Source organism: Lethenteron reissneri, chromosome 71 (assembly GCF_015708825.2).
Source record: "Lethenteron reissneri isolate LAM-NWPU_2019-01 chromosome 71, ASM1570882v1, whole genome shotgun sequence".
Lineage (NCBI taxonomy): Eukaryota > Metazoa > Chordata > Hyperoartia > Petromyzontiformes > Petromyzontidae > Lethenteron > Lethenteron reissneri.
The window spans coordinates 634789-661752 of NC_083849.1; the positions used below are offsets into that span (position 1 = coordinate 634789).

General features: G+C 54.2%; 1 protein-coding gene across 4 annotated transcripts; it reads left to right on the forward strand.

Annotated features, from left to right (window-relative positions):
- LOC133361160 (TNF receptor-associated factor 2-like) lies at window positions 1-26162 on the forward strand. Of its 4 annotated transcripts, none has more exons than XM_061580035.1 (12): window positions 1-1629; window positions 5807-6059; window positions 6642-6720; window positions 8248-8346; window positions 11947-12105; window positions 12692-12766; window positions 14864-14938; window positions 15309-15660; window positions 16934-17148; window positions 23349-23526; window positions 23986-24134; window positions 25012-26162. In XM_061580035.1, exons 2-12 carry the CDS (start codon window positions 5878-5880, stop codon window positions 25234-25236), a joined length of 1788 nt encoding a protein of 595 aa, XP_061436019.1. In that variant the 5' UTR covers window positions 1-1629; window positions 5807-5877; the 3' UTR covers window positions 25237-26162. The 4 variants fall into 4 exon arrangements, with proteins under 4 accessions (XP_061436019.1, XP_061436018.1, XP_061436020.1 ...); XM_061580034.1 differs by having other exon boundaries at window positions 1-1177; window positions 5760-6059; XM_061580036.1 differs by having other exon boundaries at window positions 1-1177.
- Window positions 26163-26964: the final 802 nt, after the last annotated feature.

Here is a 26964-nt window from a genome sequence, read left to right on the forward strand (position 1 = left end):
TGGATCGTGTGCCCGTATACAATGTCCACATTCTCATGGTTTTGGCAGTGTCAGCATATGATGGCCACTGGTTATCTTCATCAGCAGCAGCAGCTACGCTCTATCCACTGCTCCATGGATGGTCTCCATCCCCTGGCGACCAGCCGAAGTAATTCGCTGGAGGAGGTCACCCTGGGTCTGTTCCATCGCTTCACTGCGGCTCTGTCATTCCATTTAAAAACAAATCCTGTGTGATAATAAATAATAATAATATTGATCGAATTCGGCTCGGAAAGCCAATTAGGTCGAGGAACTAAAGCAATACCCCTGTAACTATGAATGGTATGTATTTGATGTGTTGAAACAAACTTACTGCATTCAAAGTAAAGTTAATGAGGACGGCTACTTGTGTTGTGGCCGAAACGTCGTGAGAATTATTTTATGATTTTTTATTTTTATTATTTCATTACTTCCCTTCTACGTGACTTTACCGAAAGAACCAAGAAGATGAATCCCTGCAGTCACGAAAGCTTTAAATCGAAATTTAATGTGCCTTGTTTGTGTGAATTTTGCATCCTGCTGAAGTGGATTGGATCGGAATAACGAAACGCGGACTTGGATCTCAGCGGCCACCGTAGTAGGCCAAGATGCCTCAATGCGAATAATTTAGATATTTCGGGTAAATTAATTTCAAACAAAATTATTTCCAACGCAATTTTGTGAGCTTCACTTAGAGAAAACAATTGTAATAGGGTGGACAAATTACGATTTAATTGGTTATAAAAAAGAAAATTCAAGTAGATTTAGCGGAAGTTGGCGCGCGCGTGCCCCTCCACTTCCGACTAAAATTTATTTATTGTTTTTCTTCTCGAGATTAAAATTACATTTTTTTATTTGCTCAACATTTTAACAGTGCGAATATCAATTTAGCACCAAAGACAGCGTTTAACAAAAAAAGGGATTTAGAAAAAAAGTCTCATTAGTTATTACATCACCGACGTAATGACAATTTAAACAATACAAGTTTCACTTCTACCACGGCTACAGCGTCCCAGAATTTGTGTTTGAAAACGCCTTCGAGGCGAGGTGTAAACAATAACAAACTAAATGGTCAAGTTGGTTATTAACTAACGAGTTGGTGCCACTCGACTGCGACCGCGTGTCTCTCCCTCCACCGCTCGCAATGCGGCCCGAGTAGGTAAGTCAAATCCGCGCGAAAAATCGTCATTCTAAGTCGTTAATAAACCTTTTAAAACGTTAAAAATAAAACGGCAACACGCCCACGTGCCGGGTAGCTTACAACAAAACAAACAAGTCGTTCAGAAGTTAATTTTTGTCGTTGGGATGTATCGTCTCAAATTTAACGTCCTTAAGGGGAATTCCGCCCTGTGAGGGGAGCGGTGGCGCAGCGGTTAGCGCGCTACACGCTCAGCCACCAACCCGGCCCTGAGTTCGATTCCCGCTCACGGCCGCCAGCAGCGTCTCGAACGGGCTCGAAGTGTGGAACAACAATAACAACAATCATCGCCACTGGGGAGATAAAGGCGGCCGTGCGTGGTCGCTTGCCCGTCCACCTCGTGTTACCGTTCCGGCCTTCACAGGCGCGACTCGTCCACAGCACTCGCCCCTGAAGTCTGTTTCAACAGTCTGGTAACAACAACAAGATCACTCTTCTTGAGATCACTCTTGTTGTGATATTGTTAACACATTGTCCTGCGGAGGGAGCTGGTAGGAACGTCGGGTTGCACGGTCAATGGCCTGCAGGGTCAACGGCGGCGTGGTGTATTCCGCAAATATTCCCGACTGTGAGGGCGGGCACAAGCCGGCGTGAGTAGGTGAAACGTTGAGTTTTATAAGGGCACCACGGGGTGACCAGCCCCTCCCCACCCAGCCCCACCCCCTCCCCACCCAGCCCCACCCCTCCCACCCCCCACCCAGCCCCTCCGCACCCTCCCCTCCCAGCCCCATCTACCCCCCCACCCAGCCCCACCCCCTCCCCACCCAGCCCCACCCCTCCCACCCCCCACCCAGCCCCTCCGCACCCTCCCCTCCCAGCCCCATCTACCCCCCCACCCAGCCCCACCCTCCCCTCCCCACCCAGCCTCTCCCCACCCAGCCCCTCCCCACCCAGCCCCACCCTCCCCCTCCCCACCCAGCCCCACCCTCCCCCCACCCAGCCCCTCCCTGCACGACGGACGGACGGACACAATAATCCCCTGTGGGCTGGTGTAACCAGGAGGTTCCTACCAGTATTATTTTCTATCTACGCGGCTTTACCAAAAGTCCCAAAGAATAAAAATGTATTTAACGCTTCTGAGAATTTGCAACAAAGCCACGAGAAATGTTGCTGCCTCCGGGCTCTGGAGTAGGCCTCGGCAAGGGAAGGTAATTTACCCTTTTAGCGGGTAAAAGGGTCAAGGTAAAGATGTCGACATGCCAAGGGGTAAGGTCAAGGGTACAGGGTAAAGGTAGCTCGGAAGAATCACCCGGTAGCGTAAAGGTAGCGCGAGGTATTACCCGGTAAATACGGCGCCTTGTTTACCGCTAGAAGCTCCGTGGCGCAGTCCGTGGCCTCCATTTAACAAGTAATATTAAAACAAACTTTTTAAAAAACACAAGTTTATTAGATGTACTCGTGATGGCAGAACTCCACGACTCCAGGAAGTGGCCCCGAAGTTTGCCACAACGTAAGGGACCGTGGCCAATTACAGCCAACGTCAGTTGAGCGTGGACAATTAGACCCAAGCCGAAACATAACATATACAAAATATTGTTTAATAATATTTGTTTTTTTATGATAGAATATAGTATTGTCATCAGTATGACATAAGTATACCAAGTTTGCAGTCGATACCACATTGGGAAGTGGGTTAAAATTGAGTTACAAGATTTTAGGATGCAACAACAACAACAAGCGTGTAAAATTGGAATAATGGAGAGTATTCTACATGAATAAAGCGCTCTACCTTATAGCATTTACCGTTATGAACCTTGTTCATGTGTAGTAAGTAGTACCCCAGTAATTACCCTGTAATCGGGTAATTTGTATGCGGTAAGGGTAAAAGGTAGGGTAAAGGTAGGGTAAAAGGTAGGCTCGTTGCTTTTTACCCATTACCTTTTTTTTACCTTACCTGCTGAAGGGTGAAAGGTAGGGTAGAGTGATTGTATTGTGGCAAGGTAAAAGATAGGGTAAAGGTAGGTTTTTTTTACATTTTAACTTTTACCTTACCTTGCCCGAGGCCTATTGACAACGATGGCAAACACGTGAGAGAGACTCTCTGACTTTCTGAAGCTACTGACATCACATTTGTTATACTGGTAGGAACCCACTGGTTCCATCAGCCCACAGAGGATTATTGTGTCCGTCCGGCGTGCAGGGAGGGGCTGGGTGGGGAGGGAGGGGCTGGGAGGGTGGGGAGGGGCTGGGTGGGGAGGGGCTCGGTGGGGAGGGTGGGGAGGGGTGGGGCTGGGTGGGGCTGGGTGGGGAGGGGCTAGGTGGGGGGTGGGGCTGGGTGGGGAGGGGCTGGTCACCCCGTGGTGCCCTTATAAAACTCAACGTTTAACCTACTCACTCCGGCTTGTGCCCGCCCTCACAGTCGGCCATATTTGCGGAATACACCACGCCCTGGCCGTTGACCCTGCAGGCCATTGACCGAGCAACCCACCAGCTCCCTCCGCAGGAATGTTTTCACGTCACACTGTGTTATCCGTTCTTTTTCCATGAAAAACGATAGTCCCATGTAAGTGTTAACATTCTTTTGAACACCCTGTATTTGCCGTTGCTGATGTTTATCGCCGAAGAGAGCAGGTAGTGTTATTTCCCATCTGAAGGCGCACGTGGCACCACGCATCTTTGGCACGTCGATTCAATCGTTCGGGAGGTCGCAAACGTCGCAGGATCGTCGTGCAAAAGAAATGGGAGAGGTTTTCATCATCCAGCAGTGGATTAACCATGGCTGGTGGCTAGGAGATGTTAACTCCCTCGCCTGGTAGGCAGGAGGTCGTGGGTTCGATCCCGACCGTGACACCTGCTGCTGTATATTTGGAGTTTGCGTCTCTCTCTCATCATCATCACGGTGGCTATGAGATGTTAACTACCTCGCCTGGTGTGCAGGAGGTCGTGGGTTCGACCCCGACCCTGACGCCTGCTGCTGTGTATTTGAAGTTTGCGTCTCTCTCTCACCGTGGGCGTGTGGATTTTTCCCTGGGTCCTCCGGAGAAAAATCCTCCACATTTATAATCAAAGTCACGTGGTTTAAGAGTATTCGGCTGCTATAAATGTCCGTGTGATAAGCCAATCGTTGAGCTGTCATCTGTGGCCAGGTCACTCCTGAAAAAGACTTGTATACCTCAGCGGGGCCTTCCCTGGTCAAATATAAGAGTAGTTCAGTTTCAATAGGTTATTGTTAAGCGAGGACTTTCCGTACTGTATTATTGAAAGCCGGTACGGTCAATGGGAAATCCTCAATGATTCATTGTAATAAGCACCGCCGTGCGTTAAACAGAATCTTAAAAAATTTCCCCGCCTCTGCACTGCCAGCGGTATAAAGATCTTCCACCCCAGAGGTTTGATTCATTCAGCTGCCGGAGTAAGAGCCTTAAACGCCGACCTAATCCAGCACATTGGTAGCGACCAAGTGTGGAAGAGTAGGGCCCAAAAGTACTCTTATTAATACGAGTGGCTTTCTTGAACCTCGGGTATCTGTAGGCTCTTTGGGTTAGCCCCCTTCACTTTGGAGTGAGGTTCCCGGATGCGCGTGAAGGATATGGGATCGACTGTGAGGTAGGGAGCTGTGTGTGTGCGCGTGAGTTGACGGAATGCTCAAGGGGTAGTGATAACAACAACAACAACCGCCGCCATTCGCCACTGTGGCGGTGACGTCGCCACAACGCTTGTACCAGGCCATGTGCACCTTGAGGCCACGTGAAGTGTCGAACGCCCACTGGCAGGAGGTCACGGGACAGACCCATGGCACCTGGCTCTGACTGAGATGGCTGGTCGATGCACCACCTGTGCCACCTACTGAGCCAAGCACGCATCTCGCGGCGTTATCGCGGACTCGACTTCGCCCCCCTACAGCACACGGTATTTATTGTAACGCGGTTTATCCACAACGCCGTGTTCTTCAGGAACGCAACAGCGGCTACCGCCGAGTGGCGGTGAGGTCACCGTGGCGTTTGTGCCAGGCTACGTGCACTTTTTGAAGCGACGCTCGCTCGCAGGAGGTCACGCGGCGGACCCGGGCGCCGTGGGTTGACCACTTGAGGTGGCTCGGCAGAGATGCACATCCATCCGTGATCCCCCCCCCCTCACTGTGCATTAGCCACCCGGCGCCCGGCTCGTAGAGGAGAGGGCGGACACAGCTCGGTAGAGTGATTAACAAAACACTCCTCTGTTTCCCCATCCCATCTCACTACCTCCATATCCCAACTCCCTGTCCCATCTCTCTCTCCCCCTTCTCTATACCCTCCCTCCCTGTCTGTCTCTCCCTCCCTGTCTCCCTCCCTGTGTGTCTGTCTCTCCCTCCCTGTCCCATCTCTGTCTCCCCCTTCTCTATTCCTTCCCTCCCTCTCTGTTTGTCTCCCCCTCCCCGTCTCTCTCCCTGTCCCATCTCTCCCTCCCTGTCCCATCTCTGTCTCCCCCTTCTCAATTCCGTCCCTCCCTCCCTGTTTTTCTCTCTCCCTGCATATCCCCCACCCCTCCCCCCCACCCTCTCCCCCTCCCCGTTACTCATCTCCCCATCCCTCCATTACCTTCGCGTGCGCGCCCCGAACCCGAGGCGTTCGCCATGCACGCAGACACCCACCACGGTCTCCCCGCTCCCAGGGCCTTCGCACGCTGCCACCGCTCTGGAGAAAGGAGGAGCAGGGCCAGGAGGAGGAGGCATTGCGAGGATCATGGGGGAGGCGTTGGCCGTGCTGTCGGCCCCCGTGCGGGACGGGTACCCGCTCGAGGTGCTGCGGCACGAGCCCGACTTCAAGTACCTGTGCGGCGCCTGCGGCCGCCTGCTCAGGGCGGCCGTGCAGGCGCCCTGCGGCCACCGTTTCTGCCACGGGTGCCACAGCAAGCTGGCCACGAGGTGGGGGGGGGGGGTACACTCACGTGTGTGTGTCTGTATGTATGGCTGTGTGTGTGTGACCTCCTGCCAGCGGGCGTTCGACACTTCACGTGGCCTCAAGGTGCACATGGCCTGGCACAAGCGTCGTGGTGACGTCACCGCCACTTAGTGGCGAATGGCGGTTGTTGTTGTCTGTGTGTGTGTCTGTGTGTGTGTATGTGTGTGTGTGTGAGGGGAGCGGTAGTGTAGCACTACGAACCTGGCGACCCGGGTTCCATTTCGTATCACGGCTAACACCAGTGACGATTATCTGAACCGGTCCCGGGCTTCCCCTAGGTCGACTCGGCCTCAAATGAGTACCTGGTGCGGTGTGTAAACATTGCCACTAGGGAGACAAAGGCGGTCTGGCGTGGTGCTTGCCACCCACCCCCTCGTGTACCGTTCCAGCCTTCATAGGTGCTTGCTAACAGCACTTGCCCCACCAGTCTGACAAGGCTATATAGGGGATCTTTGTGCGTGAGTGGGGAGAGGGGGGGAGCTTGAGCCGAGGGAGGTGATTGTATTATACGGTTGTTGAGGTTGTTGTGGTTGTTGCTCCCGCAGGCCAGAGCAATGGTTGTGCCCTCGTTGTCAGGAAGAAGGAACTCACGAAGAGGAATTGTACTCGTCGCCCAACAACCAGGTGACACGCCACAACAATCGCCACCACCACAAGAATCATTGCACCCACACAATGCCACCACCACTACCACCACCACCACAAGAATCATTGCACCCACACAATGCCACCACCACTACCACCACCACCACAAGAATCATTGCACCCACACAATGCCACCACCACTACCACCACCACCACAAGAATCATTGCACCCACACAATGCCACCACCACCACCACAACCACCACCACCACAAAAATCATTGCACCCACACAATGCCACCACCACCACCACCCCAAGAATCATTGCACCCACACAATGCCATCACCACCACCACCACCACAATAATCATTGCACCCACACAATGCCACCACAACCACCACCACCACCAGAATCATTGCACCCACACAATGCCACCACTACCACCACCGCCACAAGAATCATTGCACCCACACAATGCCACCACCACCACCACAAGAATCATTGCACCCACACAATGCCACCACCACCACCACAAGAATCATTGCACCCACACAATGCCATTACCACCACCACCACAAGAATCATTGCACCCACACAATGCCACCACCACCACCACCACAAGAATCATTGCACCCACACAATGCCACCACCACCACCACAAGAATCATTGCACCCACACAATGCCACCACCACCACAAGAATCATTGCATCCACACAATGCCACCACCACCACAAGAATCATTGCACCCACACAATGCCACCACCACCACAAGAATCATTGCACCCACACAATGCCACCACCACAAGAATCATTGCATCCACACAATGCCACCACCACCACAAGAATCATTGCACCCACACAATGCCACCACCACCACCACCACAAGAATCATTGCACCCACACAATGCCACCACCACCACCACCACAAGAATCATTGCACCCACACAATGCCACCACCACCACCACAAGAATCATTGCACCCACACAATGCCACCACCACCACAAGAATCATTGCATCCAGACAATGCCACCACCACCACAAGAATCATTGCACCCACACAATGCCACCACCACCACCACAAGAATCATTGCACCCACACAATGCCACCACCACAAGAATCATTGCACCCACACAATGCCACCACCACCACCACAAGAATCATTGCACCCACACAATGCCACCACCACCACCACCACAGGAATCATTGCACCCACACAATGCCACCACCACCACCACAAGAATCATTGCACCCACACAATGCCACCACCACCACCACCACAAGAATCATTGCACCCACACAATGCCACCACCACCACAAGAATCATTGCACCCACACAATGCCACCACCACCACCACAAGAATCATTGCACCCACACAATGCCACCACCACCACAAGAATCATTGCACCCACACAATGCCACCACCACCACAACTATCACCACCACAACAGCCTCACCACGCACTGCACAGCCCCAGTGACCATCACAGACGCAATATCTCCCACAACCACCACAACGATGACAACAACAACAGCTGCCGCTCATCCCCCTTGCGTTGTCCACCAGTGTTTCCCTGACCGGGCGACTCGCCGTGAGGTGGACCAACTCCCCGCTCGCTGCACCAACCCGGGCTGCTCGTGGTCCGGCATCGTGAGAGACTACGATGTGAGTGAGCGGTCAACGCCCCTCCGCTCGCCCCTCTGATCGTCCCTCCGCTCGCCCTCCGCTCGCCCTCCGCTCGCCCTCTGCTCGCCCTCCGCTCGCCCCTCCGCTCGTCCCTCCGCTCGTCCCTCCGCTCGTCCCTCCGCTCGCCCCTCCGCTCGCCCCTCCGCTCGTCTCTCCGCTCGCCCCACCGCTCGTCCCTCCGCTCGTCTCCTTCTGGAAATGTGTGTGGAATTTGTGTTCTACAGAGTGAGCGTTTGAATGGATAAGTGGGTGGGTGGGTGAGTGAGTGAGTGTGTGAGTCAGTGAGTGGGTGAGTGAGTGAGTAAGTGGGTGAGTGAGTAAGTGGGTGAGTGAGTAAGTGGGTGAGTGAGTGTGTGAGTGAGTGTGAGTGAGTGAGTGTGAGTGAGTGAGTGAGTGGATGAGTGAGTGTGAGTGAGTGTGAGTGAGTGAGTGGATGAGTTCAAGGAGAGACCAGGATAGAGACGGCTCATTTGCTGGGTGAGTGGGTGGGTGAGTGAGTGGGTCAGTGAGTGGGTGAGTGAGTGAGTAAGTGGGTGAGTGAGTGTGTGAGTGAGTGAGTGTGAGTGAGTGTGAGTGAGTGAGTGGATGAGTTCAAGGAGAGACCAGGGTAGAGACAGCTCATTTGCTGTCGTGTGTATATGTGTGTGTGTATATATGTGTGTGTGTAGATGTGTGTGTGTGTGTATATGTGTGTGTACTACGTGTATGTGTACGTGTGTGTGTACAGTTGTGGGGAGCGGTAGTGTAGTGGTTAGTGCACTGCGCTATGAACCCGCCGACCCGACTTCGAAACCCGCTCACGGCCAACACCAGTGACGATTATTTGAACCAGTCCTGGGCCTTTCCTACATCGACTCAGCCTCAAATGAGTACCTGGTGCGGTGTGTAAACATTGCCACTGGGGAAACAAAGGCGGTTGGGCGTGGTGCTGGCCACCCACCCCCTCGTGTGCCGTTCCGGCCTTCATAGGTGCTCATTAACAGCACTTGCTCCAACAGTCTGTTAAGGCTATGCAGGGGATCTTTGTGTTTGTGGTGGTTACCGCACTGGAAGGCATGGGCCAGATCAGCTCAATAACAAGGGTAGGAGGCTGCTAGACTTCTGTGTAGCCCATGGGCTTGTAATTACCAACACGCTGTTCCGGCATCGGCGCATCTACAAAACGTGGATGCATGCCGGGTCCAAGCAAGAACATCTGCTGGACTACATCGTGATAGAGCAGCAGATGCGGGCTCATGTCCTTGACACCAGGACCTACCGTGGAGCTGATCTGCCCACCACTGACCATCGGTTTGTCATCTGTAAGATGCCCCTGCCATTATTCAATTCCAGTGGTGGATGTCCATCTAGGACCCCATTCAAACCCACAGTGGCCTGGCCTCAGCTAGTTGATGAAAGTTTCAAGCGAGAATTTCATCATCGCTTGCAGCTGGGGTTGGCATCGTCCCCCACTCCTCCTGATGTCGAGGGTAAATGGGCGAGGTTTAGGACTGTGGATCATGCAGCTGCAGCGGCTGCTTTTGATACGCGGTCCAGACCTCCCCAGAGACCCTGGCTGACAGAGGAAGTGTTCTGGCTCGCTGAGAAAAAGCGACAGGCCCACTCTCATCGTCTACAGCATCCCACGTCGGTGAATGAAGAGGCTTACCGCAGCCTTCGCTCGGAGGTTCGGAGAGCCGTGACGCGCTGCAAGGATGACTGGTCATCACGGGCTGCTGAGGAGATGGCATCTGCCTCAGTAGCCCATGATCATAAATCACTCGTCAATTCCATCAAAAAAGTTACTTGCGGCACCACACCTATCACCATCCTGATCTGATCTCCAATCCCAGGAACAGGTTTGCAGGTTTGGTGAGCATTTTTGTAGGATTTTGAGGGAGGGGAAATCCCACAGTCCTGAAAACATCATGGGGCAATGTGGGGATGACCCTGCTGAGGCTGCGGTGCCTCAAATATTGGAAGAAGTAGTGACCCTCTGTGAGTAGCTGGCTGGAGTGCCATCTGTTGAAGCACGGAAGGCGATCCAGAGTCTGGGTAAAGCTGCGTGGCCGGGAGTCGGAGCCATTCCCTCTTCGCCTTGGGGTGCGACAGGGATGTCCTCTGGCTCCTACATTATTTAACATTTTTTTGACCACGTAGTTTGAAAAGCCTTCCATTGCTGTATCGGAGGAATCTCTATCTGGTACAGATATTATGGGAGGCTGATCGATGCCCGGGAGCGATCGAGGGATGGCTTCCTATTGGTCAACCATGTTATGTATGCCGATGATTTGGTGATTGCTGCTCATTCAGAGGAGTTGGAGGCGCTGCTGCTTAGACTGGAGCGTGTCACTAAGAGGTGGGGCCTTACCATCAGCGCCACCAAAACTAAGCACCTGCCTGGGTATTTTGTGCCATCAAACACTCCACCTTCTCAACTCCCCTATTGGTGATGGGGCAGTCGTGGAGGGAGTGGCAAGTTTCCCATACCTGGGCAGTGTGCTTATGACCGGCTCCAGTTTAACAGCAGAGGTCTCACTCCAAATCAGTCGAGCGGCAATATATTTTCATCAGCTGTGTAATGCTGTGTGGAAGCTACCTGGTCTGTCACTCCTCACGAAGCTTTGGGTCTTTTATTTTCCCCTCCTTGTCTACGCTTGCGAAACGTGGACCCCCCCTAATGGAACATTTTCGCCATTTAGAAACATTCAGCCTGGCCTGCCTGCGATCCATCCTGGGTTTAACCTGCAGGCTGAATTGTATGAGGAGCTCACAAATCCTTGAAAGATCTGGACAAAGTCCCATCGGTGAGCTCCTCCGGCAGGCAAGGCTGCGATGGCTGGGTCATGTAGCCCGCATGCCCAGCCACCGCATGCCCAAACAGCTTTTGTTCGGCCAGAAAGAGCTAAAGGGGTGCGGCACGGGCTAGAGAAGAGATGGAGTGATGTAGTACAAGAAAACGTGGAGCTGAGTGAACTTGCTGATGACTGGTACCAGCGGTGTCAAGATCGACCTCTGTGGAGGAGGCTCGTGAAGGACGCTACTGGGCAGTTGGAGGCAGTCGCCCTCCAACAACAACAGAGGGCAGCGGAGCGACGCTCACAACAACGAGCGGAGCGCCGGGTGGCTAAAGCACAACAAGTTGGCACAGTAGGGGGCACAGCTGGTGCATCGACCACTCATCTCAGTCAACCTGTGGCACCTGGGTCTGTCCCGTGACCTGCCAGTGGATGTTCGACACTTGACGTGGCCTTAACGTGCACATAGCCTGGCACAAGTGCCGTGGTGATGTCACCGCCACTTAGTGGCCAACGGCGGTTGTTATTGTTTTGTTCGTGTTTGTACATGTGTGTGTGTACGTGTGTGTGTACGTGTGTGTGTGTACATGTGTGTGCGTGTGTGTGTACGTGTGTGTGTGCGTGTGTACGTGTGTGTGTACGTGTGTGTGTGTACGTGTGTGTGTGTGTACGTGTGTGTGTGTGTACGTGTGTGTGTGTGTACGTGTGTGTGTGCGTGTGTGTACGTGTGTGTGTGCATGTGTGTACATGTGTGTGTGTACATGTACGTGCGTGTGTGTGTACGTGCGTGTGTGTGTGCTAGGGTCACGAGTCGTCTTGTGAGCTCCGCTGGGCCGCGTGCCCTGCGTGTGGTGGCCGCGTGCGACTCCGCGAGTTGGCGGAGCACGCCCAGAAGAGCTGCCCCGCACGCACAGCGCCTTGCAGGCACTGCCGGGCACCCTGCACCGCACAGGAGCTGCCGGTGTGCAGAATGCGCACACACACGTACACTCACACACGTACACTCACACACGTACACTCACACACACACGTACACACACACACATGTACACACACACACGTACACTCACACGTACACACACACACACGTACACTCACACACGTACACTCACACACGTACACACACACACACGTACACACACACACGTACACTCACACATGTACACACACACACGTACACACACACACACGTACACTCACACGTACACACACACACGTTTACACACATGTACACACACACGTACACACACACACGTACACTCACACGTACACACACACACGTATACACAAACGTACACATACACTCACACGTACACACACACGTACACACACACACACGTACACACACACACGTGCACTCACACGCACACACACACACGTACACTCACACGCGTACACTCACACACGTACACACACACATACACACACACACGTACACTCACACACGTACACACACACGCAATATACAGCGGGCGTCAGGGTCGGGATCGGCTCTTGCCCCGACAGCCTGTGAGGCTACACCGGGGGTTGATGCTTTTGTGTTTTAGGAGCACGACCTCACCTGCCCAAAGTTCCCCACGACCTGCACTGCGTGCGGGAAGCGCAAGATACCCAGAGAGAAGGTACGTGCGTGTGTGCGTGTGTACGTGCGTGTGTGCGTGTGTACGTGCGTGTGTGCGTGTGTACGTGCGTGTGTGCGTGTGTACGTGCATGTGTGCGTGTGTACGTGCGTGTGTGCGTGTGCACGTGCGTGTGTACGTGTGTACGTGCGTGTGTACGTGTGTACGTGCATGTGTACGTGTGTACGTGCATGTGTACGTGTGTACGTGCGTGTGTACGTGCGTGTGTACGTGTGTACGTGCGTGTGTACGTGTGTACGTGCGTGTGTACGTGTGTACGTGCGTGTGTGCGTGTGTACGTGCGTGTGTGCGTGTGTACGTGTGTACGTGCGACTGTACGTGTGTACGTGCGTGTGTACGTGTGTACGTGCATGTGTACCTGTGTACGTGCGTGTGTACGTGTGTACGTGCGTGTGTACGTGTGTACGTGCGACTGTACGTGTGTACGTGCGTGTGTACGTGTGTACGTGCATGTGTACCTGTGTACGTGCGTGTGTACGTGTGTACGTGCGTGTGTACGTGTGTACGTGCGACTGTACGTGTGTACGTGCGTGTGTACGTGTGTACGTGCATGTGTACCTGTGTACGTGCGTGTGTACGTGTGTACGTGCGTGTGTACGTGTGTACGTGCGACTGTACGTGTGTACGTGCGTGTGTACGTGTGTACGTGCATGTGTACCTGTGTACGTGCGTGTGTACGTGTGTACGTGCGTGTGTACGTGTGTACGTGCGACTGTACGTGTGTACGTGCGTGTGTACGTGTGTACGTGCATGTGTACCTGTGTACGTGCGTGTGTACGTGTGTACGTGCGTGTGTACGTGTGTACGTGCGACTGTACGTGTGTACGTGCGTGTGTACGTGCATGTGTACCTGTGTACGTGCGTGTGTACGTGTGTACGTGCGTGTGTGCGTGTGTGCGTGTGTACGTGCGTGTGTGCGTGTGTACGTGCGTGTGTGCGTGTGTACGTGTGTGTGTACGTGTGTACGTGCGTGTGTGCGTGTGTACGTGCGTGTGTACGTGTGTACGTGCGTGTGTGCGTGTGTACGTGCATGTGTACGTGTGTACGTGCGTGTGTACGTGTGTACGTGCGTGTGTACGTGTGTACGTGCGTGTGTACGTGTGTACGTGCGTGTGTACGTGCGTGTGTACGTGTGTACGTGCGTGTGTACGTGTGTGTGTACGTGTGTACGTGTGTACGTGCGTGGGTACGTGTGTACGTGTGTACGTGCGTGTGTGCGTGTGTACGTGCGTGTGTGCATGTGTACGTGTGTACGTGCGTGTGTGCGTGTGTACGTGCGTGTGTGCGTGTGTACGTGCGTGTGTGCGTGTGTACGTGCGTGTGTACGTGCGTACGTGCGTGTGTACGTGCGTGTGTACGTGCGTGTGTACGTGCGTGTGTACGTGTGTACGTGCGTGTGTACGTGTGTACGTGCGTGTGTACGTGTGTACGTGTGTGTGTACGAGTGTGCGTGTATCAGTGTATGTGTATGTATGAGTGTGTATGTACGTGTTTGTGTACATACGTGTGTATGTACGTGTGTGTGTCCATGCGTGTGTATGTACGTGTGTGTATGTACGTGTGTGTGTACGTGTGTGTATGTATGTGTGTATGTGTCCGTGCGTGGGTACGTGTGTACGTGCATGTACGCGTGTCTGTACATGTGTGTACGAGTGTACATGTGTGTGTACGAGTGTGCGTGTATCAGTGTGTGTGTATGTACGAGTGTGTATGTACGTGTTTGTGTACATACGTGTGTATGTACGTGTTTGTGTACATACGTGTGTGTGTACGTGTGTGTGCGTGTGTGTGTACGTGTGTATGTGTTCGTGTGTGTATGTACGTGTGTGTATGTGTACGTGTGTGTGTGCATGTGTGTATGTGTGTGTGTGTACGTGTGTACGTGTGTGTGTACGTGTGTGTGTACGTGTGTGTGTGTACGTGTGTGTGTACGTGTGGGCGTGTGCGCGTTCTGCACACCCGCAGCTCCTGTGCGGCGCAGGGCGCCTGCAGCGGCCCTTGAAAGGCTCCAAGGGGGGGTGGTGGTGGAAACGTGGCTGCGTGGCCGTCTGGAACTTGTTTTTTTTGCCGCCCTCCCAGCTGCCTCTGCATGAGAAGTCGTGCCTCCGCGTCAAGCGGCCCTGCCGCTTCGCAGACATCGGGTGCCCCTTCCAGGTGCGTCACGGCGATAGCACGCGGCCTCGCCCACCACGCTCCTCCGCCCGTCCACCACGTCACCCACGCACTCCTCCACCCGTCCACCACGTCACCCACGCGTGTCTCCACCCCTCCACCACGTCACCCACACGTGTCTCCGCTTGTCCACCACGTCACCCACGCGCTCCTCCACCCGTCCACCGCGTCACCCACACGCTCCTCTGCCCGTCCACCACGTCACCCACGCGTGTCTCCGCTCGTCCACCGCATCACCCGCCGCGCTGGCGACGTCAGCACGGCACGGCTCGGTTTCCGCCAGTAGACAAGCAGCAGCAGCAGCAACTTCCCGCGCTGGTCGCCGCTAACTCGCCAACTCCCCGCCGAGCAGGCCGAGGCTGAGAAGCTCGCGGGACACGAGCAGCTGGCGACCGCCTCCCACGTCGCCATCCTGCGCTCCTTCCTGCTGCGCTTGCACGGCCTGCTGCCGACTCAGGCCGCTTGCGCCGCCACCGCCGAAGCAGCCGGTGACGGCGGCGGTGGCGGCGGCAGTGGTGGTGGTGCGGCTGCAGCTGCGGCGGGGGCATCGGTCCCGCAGTTGGATCCGGCTTCGGACGGCCGCCTGTCCGAGCTGGCGCTGAGGTTGTCCCGGCTGGAGGTGGCGGTGGCGGCGAGGGGCGGGGGGGGGGCCGCCAGACGTGTCGGGAGGCCGTCGGCGGCCGCCGGGGCTGAAGGAGGAGCCGGTGAGGAGCCGGCGGTTTCACTTCACTCCCGTTTCTGTTTGATGCGCAAACTCGCTAAGACTGCCCGGCTTGGATTCTTGTCGCTGCCGCGTGCGGGTGACATCACAGATGTGACGTCACCGCTCACTTGACGTGCAAAATACATCCATTATTGTGCCCCCCCCCCCAAAATACTAAAGTCTATTTTTATTCTTTTTGCATTGTGTACAGTCTGGAAGCTGCCCACATGCCAAATTTCAAGTTTGTTGCATGTCGGGAAGTACGCTAAACATTTCGAACAGACACACACATTCACAAATTTCCCCTTAATATATTATCTAGATAAACGTGATAAGCCAAATCCTTGAGCTTCTATCATTTGTGAGAGCCAGGTAGCTTCTAAAAAAGAGCCTTAGCTGGTAAAATAATAAAATAGTTTTTACATTCCAATTATAGTGATTGTGAGCAGGGAATCTGTGATCTCGATAGCTTATCAACGATAAGTTCGTGAGCGAGCGCGCCACAAGTTTTTTTAATTCACCTCATTTCTATTCTTAGGTTTTTTCGGTAAAGTCACGTAGGTAAAAAATTTAAATTTAAATTAATTAAAGTAAAATAAAATTTAAATAAAAATCACGACGTTTTGGAGGTAACACAAGCTTCCGTCTTCAGGTGGAACCGTCACAGCACGACTGCTGTATCAAGTAAATGAGAAATTCCAAGAAAACCGTCCTTGTATATATATACTGGTTGAGGGTGGGAGGAGCCAAGGTAGGCCCCTGGATATTATTATTGTGAGGTTCGGTGCGGCTGAAGCCGCTGCTAGGAATGAGCCTTTGTTGTGTAGACTGGTTGAACTGGGAGGTTCCAAGAGTTGTTAAGGTGCGGCTGATGTAAAGGTGCGTGTACATGGGACTGAGCCTTTTGTTATGTAGAGGTGGTGCGGCTGAAACCGCTGTTAGGAATGAGTCTTTGTTGTGTAGACTGGTTGAACTGGGAGGTTCCAAGAGTTGTTAAGGTGCGGCTGATGTAAAGGTGCATGTACATGGGACTGAGCCTTTTGTTATGTAGAGGTGGTGCGGCTGAAACCGCTGTTAGGAATGAGTCTTTGTTGTGTAGACTGGTTGAACTGGGAGGTTCCAAGAGTTGTTAAGGTGCGGCTGATGTAAAGGTGCATGTACATGGGACTGAGCCTTTTGTTATGTAGAGGTGGTGCGGTTAAAGCCGCTGCTAGGAATGAGCCTTTGTTACGTAGATTAATTTCTATTTTCGATTTCGCCGGTGCGGTTGACAGCGGCGCCAGGCGACGGGAAGGAGGCGGCGGCGTTGGCGGCGGTGGTTCCGGCGGCGCTGGAGCAGCGCTGCGCCAGGCTGGAGCGCTCGCTGGGCCCGCTGGAGGCCACCGTGGCCGCGTTGGACCGCCAGGCCGAGCGCTGCTCCGCCGCCGCACGGGAGGCCCACACGCGGCGCCAGGCCGAGCGTGGAGCCGTCGCCACGCTCACCGGCAAGGTGCGGCCACCACCACCACTCGGCCACCGCCACCACCACCGCCACCGCCGCCACCGCCACCACCACTCAACCACCACCACCACCACTCCACCACCACTCAACCACCACCACCACTCCACCACCACCACCAACCACTCCACCACCACTCCACCCCAACTCAACCACCACCACCACCACTCCACCACCACTCAACCACCACCACCACCACCACCACTCCGCCATTCCTCTCCCGTTTAGCCTGGCTCCGCCCACACACCTACACACACACCGATACACACACGTACACACACACCGATACACACACGTACATACACACACACACACCTACACACGTACATACACACACACACACCGATACACACACGTACACACACACCGATACACACACAGTACATACACACACACACACCTACACACGTACACACACACCGATACACCACTACACACACACCGAACCACACGTACATACACACACACACACCTACACACTACACACACACCGATACACACACGTACACACACAACCGATACACACACGTACATACACACACACACACCTACACACGTACACACACACCGATACACACACGTACACACACACCGATAACCACTACATACACACACACACACCTACCACGTACACACACACAACAACCACACGTACATACACACACACACACCGATACACACACGTACACACACACCGATACACACACGTACATACACACACACACACCTACACACGTACACACACACCGATACACACACGTACATACACACACACACACCTACACACGTACACACACACCGATACACACACGTACACACACACCGATACACACACGTACATACACACACACACACCTACACACGTACACACACACCGATACACACACGTACACACACACCGATACACACACGTACATACACACACACCACCTACACACGTACACACACACCGATACACACACGTACATACACACACACACACCGATACACACGTACACACACACCGATACACACACGTACATACACACACACACACCTACACACGTACACACACACCGATACCACACGTACATACACACACACACACCTACACACGTACACACACCGATACACACACGTACATACACACACACACACCTACACACGTACACACACACCGATACACACAACGTACATACACACACACACACCTACACACGTACACACACACCGATACAACACACGTACATACACACAACACACACCTACACACGTACACACACACCGATACACACACGTACATACACACACACACACCTACACACTACACACACACCGATACACACACGTACATACACACACACACACCTACACACGTACACACACACCGATACACACACGTACATACACACACACACACCTACACACGTACACACACACCGATACACACACGTACATACACACACACACACCTACACACGTACACACACACCGATACACACACGTACATACACACACACACACCTACACACGTACACACACACCGATACACACACGTACATACACACACACACACCTACACAACGTAACACACACACCGATAACACACACGTACATACACACAACACACACCTACACACGTTACACAACACACCGATACACACACTACATACACACACACACCTACACACGTACACACACACCGATAACACACACGTACATACACACACACACACCTACACACGTACACACACCACCGATACACACACGTACATACACACACACACACCTACACACGTACACACACACCGATACACACACGTACATACACACACACACACCTACACACGTACACACACACCGATACACACACGTACATACACACACACACACCCTACACACGTACACCCCACACCGATACACACACGTACCATACACACACACACACCTACACACGGACACACACACCGATACACACACGTACATACACCACACCACACCCTACACACGTACACCACACACCGATACACACACGTACATACACACACACACACCTACACACGTACACACACACGATAAACACACGTACATACACACACACACACCTACACACGTACACACACACCGATAACACACGTACATACACACACACATACACCTACACACGACATACACACACACACACCTACACACGTACACACACACCGATACACACACGTACATACACACACACACACCTACACACGTACACACACACCGATACACACACGTACATACACACACACACACCTACACACGTACACACACACCGATACACACACGTACATACACACACACACACCTACACACGTACACACACACCGATACACACACGTACATACACACACACACACCTACACACGTACACACACACCGAATACACACACGTACATACACACACCACACACCTACACACGTACACACACACCGATACACACACGTACATACACACACACAACACCTACACACGTACACACACACCGATACACACACGTACATACACACACACACACCTACACACGTACACACACACCGATACACACACGTACATACACACACACACACCTACACACGTACACACACACCGATACACACACGTACATACACACACACACACCTACACACGTACACACACACCGATACACACACGTACATACACACCACACACCTACACACGTACACACCACACGATACACACACGTACATACACACACACACACCTACACACGTACACACACACCGATACACACACGTACATACACACACACACACCTACACACGTACACACACACCGATACACACACGTACATACACACACACACACCTACACACGTACACACACACCGATACACACACGTACATACACACACACACACCTACACACGTACACACACACCGATACACACACGTACATACACACACACACACCTACACACGTACACACACACCGATACACACACGTACATACACACACACACACCTACACACGTACACACACACCGATACACACACGTACATACACACACACACACCTACACACGTACACACACACCGATACACACACGTACATACACACACACACACCTACACACGTACACACACACCGATACACACCGTACATACACACACACACACCTACACACGTACACACACACCGATACACACACGTACATACACACACACACACCTACACACGTACACACAACACCGATACACACACGTACATACACACACACCACACCTACACACGTACACACACACCGATACACACACGTACATACACACACACACACCTACACACGTACACACACACCGATACACACACGTACATACACACACACACACCTACACACGTACACACACACCGATACACACACGTACATACACACACACACACCTACACACGTACACACACACCGATACACACACGTACATACACACACACACACCTACACACGTACACACACACCGATACACACACGTACATACACACACACACACCTACACACGTACACACACACCGATACACACACGTACATACACACACACACACCTACACACGTACACACACACCGATACACACACGTACATACACACACACACACCTACACACACACCTACACACGTACACACACACGTACACACACACATACACACAACAACAACAACAACCGCCATTCGCCACTAAGTGGCGGTGACGTCACCACGATGCTTGTGCCAGGCCAAGTGCACCTTGAGGCCACGTGAAGTGTCGAAAGCCCGCTGGCAGGAGGTCACGGGGCAGACCCAGCAGGTGCCACGGGTCGGATGACCGAGATGACCGAGATGACTGGCTGATGCACCACCTGTGCCCCCTACTGTGCCAACTTGCTGTGCTTTAGCCACCCGGCGCTCCGCTCGTTGTTGTGAGCGTCGCTCCTCCGCCCTCCGTTGTTGTTGGAGGACGACTGCCTCCAACTGCCCAGTAGCGTCCTTCACGAGCCTCCTCCACTGAGGCCGATCTTGACACCGCTGGTACCAGTCATCGGCAAGTCCACTCAGCTCCACGTCCTCCTGTACCACATCACTCCATCTCTTCTCCAGCCCGTGCCGCGCCCGTCTAGCCCCCTCGATCCGGCCGAACAAAAGCTGTTTAGGCATGCGGTGGCTGGGCATGCGGGCTACATGACCCAGCCAACGCAGCCTTGCCTGCCGGAGGAGCTCACTGATGGGACTTTGCCCAGATCTTTCAAGGATTTGTGAGCTCCTCACACAATCCAGCCTGGTTAAACCCAGGATGGATCGTAGGCAGGCCAGCCTAAATGTTTCCAACCGGCGAAGATGCTCCACCAGGGGGGTCCACGTCTCGCAAGCGTAGAGAAGGGAGGGAATGACCGTGGCCGAGAAGACCTGAAGCTTCGTGCGGAGCGACAGACCAGGTAGCTTCCACACAGCGTTACGCAACCGATGAAAAGATATTGCCGCTCGACTGATTCGGAGTGAGACCTCTGCTGATAGACTGGAGCCGGTCATAAGCACACTGCCCAGGTATGGGAAACTCTCCACTCTCTCCACAACTGCCCCATCACCAATTGGGAGTTGTGGGGGTGGAGTGTCCGATGGTACAAAATACCCAGGCAGGTGCTTAGTTTTGGTGGGGCTGATGGTAAGGCCCCACCTCTTAGTGGCACGCTCCAGTCTCAGCAGCAGCGTCTCCAACTCCACCTACACACACACACACGTACACACACACGTACACACACACGTACAAACACACACGTACACACACCTACACACACACCTACACACACACCTACACACAACAACCGCCATTCGCCACTAAGTGGCGGTGACGTCACCACGACACCTACACACACACACACGTACACACACACGTACACACACACACATACACACACACACACGTACACACACACGTACACACACACACATACACACACACGTACACACACCTACACCTTCACACACGTATACACACACGTACACGTACACACACGTACACACGCACACACCTCTCTTCAGGAAGTCCCGCCTCTCTTGACAGAAAGTGCCGCGCCTATTTACAGGAATTATCGCCCCTCTCTACCAGGAAGTGCCGCCCGCCCCCCTCTGTACAGGAAGTGCCCCCAAGTTAAATCTCGTATCGTGCCCCTCACCCACCCCCCTCACCCCCTTCACCCTCCCCCCTCACCCCCTTCACCCTCCCCCCTCACCCCCTTCACCCTCTCCACCCTCACAGACGAAGCTCCCCCCTCTCGCCTTGTGACGCTGCGGCCGCGAGCTGTTAGCTACCTCGCCTGGTGTGCATGAGGTCGTGGGTTCCATCCTGACCTTGATGCCTGCTGCTGTGTATTTGGAGTTTGCGTCCCTCTCTCATCATCATCATCATCACGGTGGCTAGGAGATGTTAACTACCTCGCCTGGTGTGCATGAGGTTGTGGGTTCCATCCTGACCTTGACGCCTGCTGCTGTGTATTTGGAGTTTGCGTCTCTCTCTCATCATCATCATCACGGTGGCTAGGAGATGTTGACTACCTCGCCTGGTGTGCATGAGGTCGTGGGTTCCATCCTGACCTTGACGCCTGCTGCTGTGTATTTGGAGTTTGCGTCTCTCTCTCATCATCATCACGGTGGCCAGGAGATGTTAACTACCTCGCCTGGTCTACAGGAGGTCGTGGGTTCAATCCCGACCCTGACGCCTGCTGCTGCTGTATATTTGGACTTTTCTCACGTGGACTTTTCTCCGGGCCCTGCGGTTTTCCCCTCCACATCTATGAAACATGCGTTTAAGAGTATTGGGCTGCTGCTATACATTTCCATACGATGATGGCAAGCCACTTCCTTTCAGCTATCACTTGTGGCCTGGTCGCTTCTACAAAGACCTGCATAGCTCAGTGGGCCTTGCCTAGTAAAATAAACATTGTTTATATTGTCATCCTCTCAGCCGACAAGGGCAATGCCACTGTCATCATGGACACACACACTCACGCTCACTCACTCTGTGGTACACACTCCACACACACTCACGCTCACTCACTCTGTGAACACAAATCCGTCACCGCTGTTGGCGGCATGAGCCGGAATCCAACTCGGCCTCTCCGCCCGGGGAGCTCTTTGTAGCGCGGTGCTAATCGCGGCGCCACCGCTCTCTCTGCCCCCCCCCCCCTACCCAGATGCAAGCGCTGGAGCGCAAGCTGGCGCTGCGGGAGGTGGCGCTGGCCGACATGACGCTGCGCCTCTCGACCCTGGAGCTCTCGTCCCACGACGGCTCCTTCGTGTGGCGGGTCGGCGACGTGGGCCGGCGCCGCAGCGACGCCGCCAGCGGGCGCCAGCTCGCCGTCTACTCGCCAGGTCGCTAGCGCCGCCCACGGCACCGCAGTGGATTGGCGCTAGCGCCGGGAACGGATGAGCGAGCACGGTGTTTGTGTGTGTGTGTGTTTTTTGGCCTGGCACAAGCGTCGTAGTGACGTCACCGCCACTTAGTGGCGAATGGCGGTTGTTGTTGTGTTTTTGTCGGTGGTTTTGTGGTAATTAATTGGAGGGCAGAGGAGTGACGCTCACAACAACGAGCGGAGCGCCGGGCGGATAAAGCACAGCGTCACCCACACACTCACGTTGGTTATCACGATGGTGGTGGTGGTGATCGTGGTGGTGGTGATCGTGGTGATGGTGGTGATCGTGGTGATCGTGGTGGTGATGGTGGTGATGGCCGTTGTCTTTACGCCGCCCCTTGGTTCTCCGTGTGGCTGCGGCGACCACCGCCACCGCCACGGTCATCATCGGTGCCCCCCCCCCGTGTGCCCGCCGCAGCGTTCTTCACGAGCCGCTACGGCTACAAGATGTGCCTGCGCCTGTACCCCAGCGGCGACGGCGCTGGCAAGGACTCGCACCTGTCGCTCTTCTTCGTGCTCATGCGGGGCGACCACGACGCCACGCTGCGCTGGCCCTTCCGCCAGAAGGTGACGGCAGCGGCAGCAGCGTAGCAACCGTTGTCATAGCAACCGTCGTCGCCAGCATCCTAAAGTAGCGGTGGCGTCGCCAGCATCATAAAGCGGCAGTAGCAGCATCGTCGTAGCAACCATCGCTGCCACCATCGTCACCACCACCGCCATCGCCACCATCACCACCACCACCATCACCACCACCATCACCACCACCATCACCACCATCACCACCGCCACCATCACCGCCACCATCGTCGCCACCACTGCCATCGCCACCATCATCACCATCACCAACACCACCACCACCACCATCACCACCGTAAACCGCCACCGTCATCGCCATCACCACCATCACCACCACCATCACCACCACCACCATCGCCACCATCACCACCATCACCACCACCATCACCACCACCACCAACACCACCATCACCAACACCACCACCATCACCATCACCACCATCACCACCATCACCACCACCACCGTAAACCGCTACCGTCATCGCCATCACCACCATCACCACCACCATCACCACCACCACCATCGCCACCATCACCACCACCACCTACACCATCACCACCACCACCTACACCATCACCACCACCACCAACACCACCACCACCATCACCACCACCACCAACACCACCACCACCATCACCACCACCATCACCATCACCACCATCACCACCATCACCACCACCACCGTAAACCGCTACCGTCATCGCCATCACCACCATCACCACCACCATCACCACCACCACCATCGCCACCATCACCACCACCAACACCACCACCACCATCACCACCATCACCACCACCACCAACACCACCACCGTCACCAACACTACCACCGTGACCCCTCCTCCCCTCCCCCCGCGCCCTCCCCAGGTGACCCTGATGCTGCTGGACCAGAGCTCGCGCCGTGACCACGTGGTCGACGCCTTCCGCCCGGACGCCACCACCTCCTCCTTCCAGCGCCCCACCGGGGACCTCAACGTGGCCAGCGGCTGCCCCCTCTTCTGCCCCCTCGCCCGCCTAGTTTCGTCGGAACAGACCTACGTGCGGGACGACACCTTGTTCATCAAGTGCGTGGTGGACACGACCGACCTGTGACCCCCCCCGAGGATTGGGGGATGGGAGCAACTTGGGGAGACTCGTGCAGCAATGTAGCACCCTCAGGGCACAGGAGGACAGGAGGAGGTGGTGGTGGTGGAGGAGGAGGTGGTGGTGGTGGAGGAGAGGAGGAGGAGGTGGTGGAGGTGGTGGTGGTGGTGGATGAGGAAGTGGAGGAGGAGGAGGCTCTTCCGCAGTGGAGTGGTGCGAGGGGAGCGGCAGGGAGATGGTTGAAGTGGCCTGCGGTGGGTGGGTGGATGGGTGAGTGGGTGGGTGGATGGATTAGTCAGTGAGTGGGTGGAGGGTTAGTCAGTGAGTGGGTGGATGGATTAGTGAGTGAGTGGGTGGATAGGTTAGTGAGTGAGTGAGTGAGTGGGTGGATAGGTGAGTGAGTGAGTGGGTGGATTAGTGAGTTGATGTATGAATGGGTGGGTGAGTGTCTGAGTGGGTGGTTGAGCGAGTGAGTGCGTTGAAGTGTGATGGTTGGTGCTTGTTGTGGTGTTTGTTGTGGCGCTTGTTGTGGTGGTTGTTGTGGTGCTTGTTGTGGTGTTTGTTGTGGTGGTTGTTGTGGCGCTTGTTGTGGTGCTTGTTGTGGTGGTTGTTGTGGCGCTTGTTGTGGTAGGAGGGGCACAGCGTGGCTTGAGCAGGCCGTGGCGCGTCTCCCCGCGCCCTCACGGCGGGCGATGGCTGCTGGGCCAGCGAAGAGCCGTGACGGCCAACGCAGCGGAAGGAAGGGAGGGAGAATATGGAGCAGCGGAGAGGATGTGTCACCCCGAGGGGTTGGAGGAGCCATTGAAGTGATCGGCACCGGAGCACGTGGGGCTAGATGTTGACTGCCTCGCCTGCTATGGGAGGGGGCCGTGGGTTCGATCCCTGAGCAGGCAGCCCTGGTGAACGCAGCGTTGTCTATAAACTGTTTAATCCGACTGGCGTCACGGTCCACATGTCTCTCACTCGCTCACCCACTCGCTCGCCTACTCGCTCACCCACTCGCTCACCCACACGCTCAGTCGCTCACCCACTTGCTCACTCAGCGAGTCGCCCAGTCACTCGCTCACTGGCATGCTCACACGCTCACTCAGTCGCTCACTCGGCCACTCGCTCGCCCACTCGCTCACCCACTCAGCCACTCAGCTGCTCACTCATAATATCCACTCAGCCATCCACTCATCCACTCACCTGCTCATCCACTCATTTACTCACCCACCCACTAATTCACTCACTCTTTCACTCATATCCACTCACTCATTCACTCATCCACTCACTCATCCACTCACTCACCTGCTCACTCATTCACTCATTCACCCACCCACTAATTCACAAATTAAATCTCTCACCCACCTACCCACTCACCGGTGAGTTAAATGACAATCCTGATAGCCAACGACAGCGAATTAAAAACACTGGCTCATCATATGGTGATACTAGCACATCAGATTATCATGGTGAAGTGTTGTCACATTTAACAACTAGAACGGACAGTCTTCTCGACATTGGCCTCCCGTCACAGTAATGTGGAAGTTCCACACAGCCGACGGAGACGCGGGGATTGTCTGAAGGCTGCTGACTTATCAAGTTCAAGTTCATGTATTAGGTACATAGCCCTGTGAGCCATACGGCTCTTGAATCGGGTGCAACCGCAAAAAACTAAAACATGAACAAGAAAACATCTTCAAGTGAATAAGTGACTGAGTGCAAACAGAAAATCCAAGAAAAGACAGCAAAATA

Bases quoted from the DNA above. Each gene is read 5' to 3' on its own strand.
- LOC133361160 (XM_061580033.1), top strand. From the start codon at position 4,731: ATGCGCGTGAAGGATATGGGATCGACTGTGAG. The intron at 6,060-6,641 runs GTGGGGGGGGGG...TTGCTCCCGCAG, and splicing joins CACAGCAAGCTGGCCACGAG to GCCAGAGCAATGGTTGTGCC. The intron at 12,767-14,863 runs GTACGTGCGTGT...CCGCCCTCCCAG, and splicing joins GCAAGATACCCAGAGAGAAG to CTGCCTCTGCATGAGAAGTC.